At 39.6% G+C, this 11,672-nt stretch overlaps 1 protein-coding gene across 1 annotated transcript in view; it reads left to right on the forward strand.

Annotated features, from left to right (window-relative positions):
• Positions 1-11,302, forward strand: part of cpne4b (copine IVb) — a 52,848-nt gene extending 41,546 nt beyond the window's left edge. The window contains exons 10-16 of the mRNA XM_015973294.3: positions 2,539-2,598; positions 2,708-2,841; positions 3,034-3,088; positions 3,260-3,311; positions 3,891-4,024; positions 4,400-4,636; positions 10,402-11,302. Of these exons, the coding sequence (XP_015828780.1) occupies positions 2,539-2,598; positions 2,708-2,841; positions 3,034-3,088; positions 3,260-3,311; positions 3,891-4,024; positions 4,400-4,636; positions 10,402-10,533 (804 nt within the window). The 3' untranslated portion in view covers positions 10,534-11,302. The remainder of the gene's footprint in view (positions 1-2,538; positions 2,599-2,707; positions 2,842-3,033; positions 3,089-3,259; positions 3,312-3,890; positions 4,025-4,399; positions 4,637-10,401) is intronic.
• The last annotated feature ends 370 nt before the right edge of the window (positions 11,303-11,672 follow it).

The raw sequence follows: 11,672 nt of genomic DNA on the forward strand, positions 1-11,672 counted from the left end.
TTAGAGAATGGCCTGTGTCAGGAATCCTGGGACAGATGAAAGCCAAAAGAAAATGTCTCATGCTTCTTAAAGATTCAAAGCAGTGTTTTAAATTGCTGATAAACTGCATTCTTTGTCCCCATTAACATTAGTAGTCAGTCCTTTTGCCTCAAAAATAATTAAGCGGTAACCTCTAAATCTACCATCGAACAGTGATAAAACTAAAACGGATTTCAAAGGACCTTAGTAGTGGACAATTAATATTTTACCATTTTTTAAATAGATTTTTTGGCAGCCACAGTTCAGGGTAATGGGAGATCGGTTCTGATCAGACTAGCAAGCTAATGGCTAATCCAAGCAAGGAGCCACCTTTTGAGTTTGTGTTTTCTTAAACCAAACAGAATCTTAAATATTTATGGGGTCCACTGATATTATTCTGATTTAGGGGTTAGAGAATGGCCTGTGTCAGGAATCCTGGGACAGATGAAAGCCAAAAGAAAATGTCTCATGCTTCTTAAAGATTCAAAGCAGTGTTTTAAATTGCTGATAAACTGCATTCTTTGTCCCCATTAACATTAGTAGTCAGTCCTTTTGCCTCAAAAATAATTAAGCGGTAACCTCTAAATCTACCATCGAACAGTGATAAAACTAAAACGGATTTCAAAGGACCTTAGTAGTGGACAATTAATATTTTACCATTTTTTAAATAGATTTTTTGGCAGCCACAGTTCAGGGTAATGGGAGATCGGTTCTGATCAGACTAGCAAGCTAATGGCTAATCCAAGCAAGGAGCCACCTTTTGAGTTTGTGTTTTCTTAAACCAAACAGAATCTTAAATATTTATGGGGTCCACTGATATTATTCTGATTTAGGGGTTAGAGAATGGCCTGTGTCAGGAATCCTGGGACAGATGAAAGCCAAAAGAAAATGTCTCATGCTTCTTAAAGATTCAAAGCAGTGTTTTAAATTGCTGATAAACTGCATTCTTTGTCCCCATTAACATTAGTAGTCAGTCCTTTTGCCTCAAAAATAATTAAGCGGTAACCTCTAAATCTACCATCGAACAGTGATAAAACTAAAACGGATTTCAAAGGACCTTAGTAGTGGACAATTAATATTTTACCATTTTTTAAATAGATTTTTTGGCAGCCACAGTTCAGGGTAATGGGAGATCGGTTCTGATCAGACTAGCAAGCTAATGGCTAATCCAAGCAAGGAGCCACCTTTTGAGTTTGTGTTTTCTTAAACCAAACAGAATCTTAAATATTTATGGGGTCCACTGATATTATTCTGATTTAGGGATTAGAGAATGGCCTGTGTCAGGAATCCTGGGACAGATGAAAGCCAAAAGAAAATGTCTCATGCTTCTTAAAGATTCAAAGCAGTGTTTTAAATTGCTGATAAACTGCATTCTTTGTCCCCATTAACATTAGTAGTCAGTCCTTTTGCCTCAAAAATAATTAAGCGGTAACCTCTAAATCTACCATCGAACAGTGATAAAACTAAAACGGATTTCAAAGGACCTTAGTAGTGGACAATTAATATTTTACCATTTTTTAAATAGATTTTTTGGCAGCCACAGTTCAGGGTAATGGGAGATCGGTTCTGATCAGACTAGCAAGCTAATGGCTAATCCAAGCAAGGAGCCACCTTTTGAGTTTGTGTTTTCTTAAACCAAACAGAATCTTAAATATTTATGGGGTCCACTGATATTATTCAGTTGGGAGTTCTGTAAGTCATGATGCTCTCTGCCTCGGAGTATCCAGACTTGTCCTCTGTGTAGAATAGACAAAGGCTAGTATTTTACACTCACTTTCATTGAATTGACTCCAACAGATTTTCCATACTCTGACACTGCTTATTCAACAGTTGGGGTTCTACTGTGTGTTAGCTATATTACATCGAGTGCACATCTGAAGATACTTTTAAGCTTTTGGCATCAGCCTGTATAACGTGTTTCCCTATGAACTCCTTTAAAACGTTTTATGTGGGAAAAGTATCTCAACAAATGATAAAATTGAACCTTGTAGCGGCAAATCAAATGACCAAGCCAGCTGAAGCTAGTAACGTGCTTCAACAGATGTGTCGGCCTAATTTCATTTCCATTTATTTCTAATTTTGTTCAGGTGTCTAACTGAATGAGCCCATGATCAAGTTTTACTATATTATACCGTAAGATTATGGTAGCTTGATGGGAAAGAGCAGAAAATACGGCTTTTACCGTAAAAGATTACAAAAGCTTGCCGTTAATAGTTTGTTTCTCAAAGACGTCAGATTTGACAGTATTCAACTGTATTACTGGAAAACAGTATACCACATAGCCCGATATTTTACAGCATTTGTCTTGCCATGGAGATGCAGTGAGGGGGACTGTGAACAATCACCTAGGACATCCGTGTATTCTTTCATTCCTTCTGCAGTTCATGTAGAAAGTTGTTTTGCACCAGTTTTCAAAGCACTCCTCGTTCTCAGACAGTTAAAGCCATGTTCCTGTCATTTCTCAACCCCAATGAACAATTCATGCCGCAAAGCCTTAATTAAAGTGATCTTTCTTGACAGACCATCAAAATGTACTCCTTCCTGGATTACATCATGGGGGGCTGCCAGATTCAGTTCACGGTAAGCCTTCTCAGAAACAGAACAAATTCATCAACGCTTGCATCGACGTCCCCACACCGTTTTGTGCCCACTCATGCTGTGTGGATGTCTTTGTATGTTTCTGTCCCAGGTGGCCATAGACTTCACGGCATCCAATGGGGATCCGAGAAACAGCTGCTCACTCCACTACATCCACCCCTACCAGCCCAACGAGTACCTAAAAGCGCTGGTGGCTGTAGGGGAGATCTGCCAAGACTATGACAGGTAGGGACCACTCCATCAATCCCTGTTTACCCCATGCTGACCCCCCCCCCCCCCACACACACACACACACACACAGGATGCTCTCTCCTTGAAAATATTGTCCTTGCATGGAGTTAATAGTATGCAACACATGTACAAATCTACAATTTGCCCTTCCATCTGTGTTATTTACGTCTCTTTTCTTTACTCCAGCGACAAAATGTTCCCTGCCTTTGGTTTTGGAGCTCTGATACCACCTGACTTCAAGGTAGGACATTGGAGTTGGGAGCGTGTGGAGCAAAGTAGAGTTCTAGATGGTTCCGTTTTTGCTTTTGATTAGCATGAAAGCAGAATATATTGCACAAATTGGACTTGGCATGTTGCGCTTAGCCGTCACAGCTTTTTAAAACGACCTTTCTGTTCTCTGCCCCGCTTTAAGGTTTCACATGACTTTGCTGTGAACTTTGATGAAGAAAATCCCGAATGTGCTGGTGAGCAGCCGCATCTCAAACACAAACGTGTTCCATGTCGCCTAAAGTGATGCTTTCTGTGCACGTTCACGCATCACAGACCCAAAACAGCCCTGCGGTGTAGCCTCTCATCTCTCCCTCTGCAGTTTGGCTTCTTCATTTCACAAATACACAAATAGGCGTGCAAACACACTTGGACACAAACACACACTCATGAATGCAGCTGGGAGATTTGTCACAATGCTACAGGATGTATTTCAGGCTCTACGACTCAGAGAAAAACAACACTAATCTCTATGTGTGAAATGGGCTTCTGTGCTCCTCACCCCACATAGCTGCAGTCTCTGCCATGAAGGTGTGTATGAGTGTGTGTGAGTGTGTGCATCATTGTGCGTTTGTGTGTACCATGAGGGAACGTTTTTTTGAAAAATGCTCAGTCACCTTGGAGCGCTATCACACGTGGAGAGTCTGATTTATTGTAGCAAACACTTTGGCAAGAACAGGAACTTTGACGCTGTGAGGAGAGCGCACCCCAATTTACACAAAGATAGAAGAAGAAACTAAAGAAGCAGCAAGAGCCTGAGCCTACGTGTGTTGCAGGGATCCAAGGCGTGGTGGAGGCCTACCAGAACTGCCTTCCTAAGATCCAACTGTATGGGCCCACCAACATCGCCCCAATCATCCAGAAAGTGGCCTCTTCTGCCTCCGAGGAGATGCACACCAAAGAGGCCATGGTGAGAGGAAATGATAAAAACATATATTTTACTCCTGTTGCTGTGATGGACGGTGGTTGCACTTTTACGCTTGCAGACCAGGAGAATGAGAAAATACAAATTGGAAATAAAGACAACATTTTAGAGACGAAAGGAAGATTGATTGGTATTAATTTACATCAGGTTATGAAATTAGAGTATGACGTTGTCCCTGCCTTAATGCCCTCTGCTTCTCCCCGGCTCTCCAGTGGATTACAATGAGTTTTATTTAAATTAGCCTCCTACCAAGAAACCACATTTAAATTATCAGTTACGCTGAGCATCCATTCCTCATTTTCCCCCACCAACTCTCTCTCTCCCTCTCCCTCTACCTCTTCCCTTCATTTGTCAAACCAGGAGTACTTTATCCTGCTGATCCTCACCGACGGCGTCATCACCGACATGGCGGACACACGGGAGGCCATCGTGCACGCCTCTCACCTGCCTATGTCTGTCATTATTGTTGGAGTGGGAAACGCAGACTTCACTGACATGCAGATTCTCGACGGGGATGACGGGATCTTGCGTTCACCCAAGGGCGAGCCGGTCCTTCGTGACATTGTCCAGTTTGTCCCCTTCAAGGACTTCAAACATGTAGGTGATGGCAGGGGCTTCGTCTATTAACACTCCAGCCCTGTCAAATGGGCAGCTGTCCTCTTTACAAGGCCATCGAGTGTCAGTTTGTTCTTTTGTAAAATTGTACCAAAAATATTTGAGTAAAGGAAGTCATCTGCCCCTGCGAGGGTGCAAAGTATAACCCTTTTCATGAATAACTGGTACAACTGAACCACAAGATACCAAACACCGGCCACTGAGAATAAAGTTAAACTAAAAGTCCTATTAGTCGTTATCACACACTGGTGAAATTACACCTCCACATTTAACCCATCCCCATGGGGAGCGGTGAGCTGCAGCAGTGGCTGCGCTAGGGAACTATTTGGTGGTTTAACCTCTCAATCCAACCCCTTAAAGCTGAGTGTCAAGCAGGGAGGCATTGGGTCCCATTTGAAAGTCTTTGGTATGATCCGACCGTGGATTTGATTCCTTATCTCTCAGTCCCAAGGCTGACATTCCTACAGTACCACTAGGCCACTGAGAAGATAAAATTCCTACCATTGGGTATGAAACTTCATTGAAGGTACAATTTGGAAGTATTACGACTTGCATTACTTTTCTTTACCAAATCATATTCCCAGTTAAAAAGGTCTAATCTCTTATTACACATTTTGACAAAACTCAACGTTCAGATAAACTAAAGCCCAGGTCACTTGGCAGGCTTTTAAAATTGTCAGATGATTTTCAAAACATGAGACCACGCACATAGCGATACAAAATCACAGATGTCCAGGTTTAGTACACTTAGTTTCTGATTGGTTTCACTTCACATTTGAGACACCATGCTTGTTTGACCTCAAAATTGGAGCAGCACAAGTATCACTAATTTATGATCAAAGGAGTCCATACATCCTTCAGAGCTGACCAAAGGACCCTAAACACACCACACACAGTAGGAATATCTGATAAGATTATCTTTATAACTATTATAGCGATTGGACACGTCCTCGAGTTTGTTGGAAATGGAGGATCAAGTCAGAAATTGGCATCATTTTCTTGCTGTGTGAACCGGACTTTAGAAGAAGGTCAAAGTTTGGCTCAATGGTTCTATGGTTCTAAAGTGGACCATCAGACACTAAATATTGGAAATCAAAGTCAGATTTTTGCTAATAACACATTTAACTAGAATTGTTCAAAGAAAAATGAACCTTTTACTATAATTTTATGTCAAATTTCCTCTTTGAAAGGTTTCTATAGGATGCTTAATTTTATTGAAAACACTTTGTCCATCAACCAAAACATTGCAACAGCTCAGCGCAGTTTCACTTAATGTACCCACATAGTCACATTTATTAGACAAAATCCATTCCTCTCAATTGATCTTGCTGTTAAACTAATTAAATCAGGCATCTTTATTTCCTGAGAGCCTCCTCGCCAACACAGCCGGAAGTTCGCTGATGTTATTGTGATCAACTTTCACTTACAAAGCAAAAACAGTTTCCCAAAGGCTGTGCTTGGAAGCAGATTGTCTTCCCTCAGTGTGTCGAGTGTTTAAGAGGAGCTGTCGACAGGAAATAAGCCGGGTGAGGAAATGGGAACAGGCCGTTGAGCCACTCAGGAGGCTTTCACTGGCAGGAAAAACAACTGGTTTAACTAACGTGTGATAGAAATACGGAAATATTTTATTGGGAGTGATGAAAGTTATCTATTGGCTACAAATAAAAAAAGCCTTTAAGGGTCCAATAATTACTCAAAAAATGACAAATAAATACATATTAAAATACATATTTTATAAATATTAATATAGATAACAATAACATTATGTATTTTAGAATAATTATTTTTATTTGTTATTTATTTATTATTATTATTAGTTAATTTTAAATACCATTTATTTTCTCATTTACTAAATAAATACAAAAACAAATGAATAAGTAAACAAACAAACAAAAATAAATATTTATTATTGAAAATCAATAAAATATCATTAAATGTGTTCATTGTTCTAAACTAATATCTATTTTTTCTTCTTTTAAAATAACATGTATTTATTAAATTAACAAAAGGATAAATAAACAAACAAATAAATAAATAAATTTCTGATTTGTATATTTTGAGTTAAACGACAAAGTTATTTTACAGTTATGCTGTTTTAGAGGAGAGTTTCAGACTGGAGTCAACTATTATCTGTTGCAATCGGATCAGATTACTCACATCATTTTATTTTCCTCATTTATCAGTTTTTGTGTTTTTTTTAAACAGCAAAGTAAATAACAGAGGTTATTGTTGTTGTATTAGTTTTAAACTGTAGAGTAAGAATGTTTGATATATATATATATATATATATATATATATATATACATATATACATATATATATATATATACACATATATATATATATATATATATATATATGTGTATATATATATATATATATATACACACATATATATATATATATATATATATATATATATATATATATATATATATATATATATATATATATATATATATAGTTTCAGTGGTAGGATTAGGAAGGATGTTTTAAAACTTGGAAATAACATTTTTTCCCCCACGTGGGCGTAATGTGTTTGCTGAGCTCGTCAGAATGCATCAGTTCTTCACTCTCTTGAGTGTGTGTGTGTGTGTGTGTGTGTGTGTGTGTGTGTGTGTGTGTGTGTGTGTGTGTGTGTGTGTGTCCCCGATGGCACTAATTTGGCCTGGCTCTGACCAGATGTGTTTGGCGTGGTCCGTTATGGTGAGTTTGGCCCTTGACAGGCTGGGAAATTAAGCAATTATATCCTATTGGATCAGCAGGTTAAGGAGAAGGAATGTGGAACATGGACTGAGGGTTTGAAAAGAGGGAGATTTGGACAGAGAGAAGAAGTTATGAATAATGTGGAGGCATGGATGAGAGAGTGAGAGAGAGAACAGTGCTCATGGTGTTGGAAAGTGAGGAGCGGCGGGGGTCAACTGAAGACCAGAGCTAAAGACAAAAGGAAGCAAGGGAGTGTGTGACAGAGGTGGAGAGGTGATTTTCTGCTCCGTCGTTTCTTTTCAGAAGGGATTAGCAGGACGAAGCTGCTGGGTGACAGTGGGGAATAAGAGGTAGGTAGGAACAGAGAATGGGAGGGTGGAAACGTGAGGAGGAGAAGACAGTGAAGAGGATGGGGTGGAAGCACTTTGATGCTTTTTCTCATGGAATTATGTGAGACGGAGAACGGCAGACGCTCTGACTTTGAGGATTCTGATGTATCTGACTGTTTGTTTGAGGTCTGCTGACATGGAAGGAGTTGGTATTCTTATAGAAATAATGGATTTTTATTTTTATTTTCTGAACCTTACATGTATAAAACATGCTGGCATGAGTTTATTTATACCCTTTAACACTTTTGTTCTGATTACTGAAAGTTAACATTTGTATAAATCAATAACTGGACAGGTTTGATCAAATCAAAAATCATTGAAGAAAAAAAGTCACATCCTAACATGATATCAGGACAAATCATACTGTGCAAAAGTTTTAAACAATTTCTAGTTTTTTTACAAACACCCAGACGGTCTTGTGGTCTGATCAAAAGGTCTTTATGGTTTCTAAAAAGCTTTTCTGACATTTTTTTCAGCATGAAGATGAAGTCCACTTTAAAAGATTCATAGAAGTCTGGCTCCTCCAAAATAAATAATGAAGAGATAAAGGATGCCTGGAGACTTTTGCACGTCTGTTATATTTTACATTTATATGCAACAAACCAGCTCAGTGGCCTAGTGGTAGAGTGTCCGCCCTGAGACTGGGAGGTCAGGGTTCAATTCCTGGTCGGGTCATACCAAAGACTTAGAAAAAATAGGACCCAATGCCTCCCTGCATGACACTCACCATTACGGGGTTGGATTGGGGGGTTAAACCACCAAATAGTTCCCGAGCGCGGCTGTGTCTGCAGCTCACCGTTCCCCCAGGGGATGGGTCAAATGCTGAGAACAAATTTCGCACACACACCTGTGTGTGTGACAACTAATGGGACTTTAACTTTAACAAACGAATGAGTTTTAGTGACATAATATCATGTGAGTTGCTTTTGATTTTTAGACCTACTGGAAAATAGTCAAATGTCTTCCTGAGACCAAGTGTAATCTTCTGTAGGACTCCTAGATCGCTCAGGTGTTTTCAGCACTCGCTTTAACACGACTCCGAGGGGGTAAAAGATCACATGACTGTGGGTGAGAGGTGGTGCGTGGCACGAGTCTTAAAGGATAAGTTTATTGAGAAACCACTTTTTTACTTGTTATTTATGAAATACATGCAGGATGAACATGAAAATAGTCTTCTATCCCTGTTTCCTGCAATAACCAGTAGTAAACAGACTGGGAAAAACTCAGATTAGAAAATCCAGTTAATTCCACTTCACATAGAACATTTGCATTAATGGACTCACCCATCTTGGCTCATGAAGGAGGAGGCTGTTGTTGGTTTAGCACCCAGGAAACACGTCTTGATCAGTAGAAGCTAACTGTTAGCATTAGCAACTCCATCACACTCACTCCACTCCCACTTCATGTTTGAAAAATGCAACAAATGATGTTGCCTGGCAGACCGAGAGGGCGGAGGAGCTAACAAACACACACACACACAGGCTCACAACAACATGGTGACATCATAATCTACCATCTAACGTCATTGTGGACTTCTTAGCCAATAGCGATGGCAGATTTAAATTCAAATGTAGTGCAGAGTTTTTACTTGACGACGGCACAAAGCTGACAGTTTTAGGCAGAATGTTTAGATTTTTACTAAAATGCACTAATGTGCCATTATTATTATTATTGACTACACATGTCTACAGCACAATTACACATTAATTTGTATAGTTTATTGCAAAAAATACTTGGTTTGGGGGTGACTTGCTCTTTACATTAGCTTGTGTTATTTGAGGAGATAAAACATCAACGTTGTAAAGCAGTCAGTCACATTGTTGTTCGCTAATCATAGGTCAGATGTTCAAATATCAGGAAATAAGACTCCAAAGCCTGCCGTCTTCCGCTCCACTCTGATCTAGCTCAGTTCTACTTCCTGAAACAGGAGCGCCAGAGCTTCTGTCCCACAGAGATCAACTCACAAGGCATTCATTTATACTAGAAACCACAGCAAATGTGCTGAAAAATTTGTGAACTTGTTCTTCAATAAATTGCGATTAATAAAATAATATTTATCTTAGCTGTTGATGATGATGACCCTAGAATGGAATCGTTCTGTGCACACAGACAAAACAATAAGACTATTGGGGTTGAGTTCAATGCAGCTTTCCTAGAAAAAGCTTTCAGTTTTCTTTTATCCCTCCATAATAATAAATTAAATAAGCACCATTTTTGCATATTTACAATACAGATGTAATCAGACTACTGTCCACATTAACGTGTGCTGCCTAGCGCAGCAGAAAGGAGACAGCATTGTGTTTTAAGCGTGTGATCCTTGATGCTTGTGTTGTGTCGAGAGACCTCTAATACAGGATCTGACAGCTGCCACGAGGATGTGATGCAACTCTGTGCAGCGCCACTTTAGCTGCAAACACACTGATATTCCAGAAACCCAGCAGCCGCACCAGAGAACAAAAGAGGCGAAAACAAGAGCGCATTCGGAGCTGTCAGACGAGCCTGTCTGATCACATCAGTCTCAGTGGTCCGCACCTTTGGCTGCATTGGGCGCAGCATTAAAGTCTCGTCTTCTAGATTTAAGAAAGGAAGGGTGATGTGTGTGTGCATATCTGTGATGAAAATTCTCCATGGTCTCTCTGTCTGCTTCCCCAGGCCTCTCCGGCTGCCTTAGCCAAGAGCGTTCTGGCTGAAGTGCCAAACCAGGTGGTGGATTACTACAACGCAAAAGGAATCAAACCCAAGTGTATATCGGACTACGAGTCCTCAAGAACCTTCAGCCCCTGATGAAGTACTAACCCTAACCCTATACATTATAGACATGTCCAAAAGCACAAGCAGACATCAACAAATATATAAACAGGACAATACAACATACTGTAGCCTAGCTCAGAGAATTAGCTTGTTATGATAAAACAGTTTCAACTACTTCATTAAGGACTATTGCATGTTCGGTCACAGTGGCATCACCGAGGAAAATTATTACTCTCTACCGCGTATTGAAAAGATATTTGTAGAAATAATACAAGTTTTCAGAACCAGCATGCAGACTCTGACCATACCCCCCTGGAAAGATCGACATTTTTACCTTATTCAGACAACTAGCAAGAGCGGAAAGACAACATGAACCTGCAGAAGCCGAAATGCTTCAAATTAGCATTGCAAATGTTATTTATGGGACTTGTGGCAGTCCAGTTAGTATACTGCATGGATGCATGAATAATTCAGCTCCCACTAATATCCAATCTTGAGTAGCCACTTGCTAGTTACGAAATAAAGTATCTCTGTCATTTGTGTGAGGCGCGGGGGTATTATTGAGTGTTTGGGGTAGAATTTTCTTTCTTTTTTTTTAAACTTATTTGCTTACAGTTTTGCCAAATGAAAATAACTGATGAATCATTGTAATAATTTCTTAATAAACTTCTTATATTGTAAAGAGTTTTGGGATGTAGACATGTGCGTGGTAGAGGCTCATTTCTGAGCCGAAAACATTTTTTTCTTGTAATCTGCATGTTGATAATAATAATGAAATAATAAAGATACTCTGGTTTTCTCAGCTTGGTGTGATCTGGTCTTTGTATGAGTGAGGGAAAGAGACCCATGTGTTCAATTCAATTCAAGTTTATTTATAAAGCGCCAAATCACGACAAGAGTCGTCTCAAGGCACTTCACATAATAAACATTCCAATCCAGGTCAGTTCATTAAGCCAGTCAGAAAAAATGTTTCCTATATAAGGAACCCAGCAAATTGCATCAAGTCGTCAGTGACTTTACAGCAATCCTCATACTAAGCAAGCATATAGCGACAGTGGAGAGGAAAACTCCCTTTTAACAGGAAGAAACCTCCAGAGGATCCCGGCTCAGTATAAGCAGCCATCCACCACGACTCACTGGGGATGGAGAAGACAGAGCAGACACACACACAC

Source organism: Nothobranchius furzeri, chromosome 19 (assembly GCF_043380555.1).
Source record: "Nothobranchius furzeri strain GRZ-AD chromosome 19, NfurGRZ-RIMD1, whole genome shotgun sequence".
Lineage (NCBI taxonomy): Eukaryota > Metazoa > Chordata > Actinopteri > Cyprinodontiformes > Nothobranchiidae > Nothobranchius > Nothobranchius furzeri.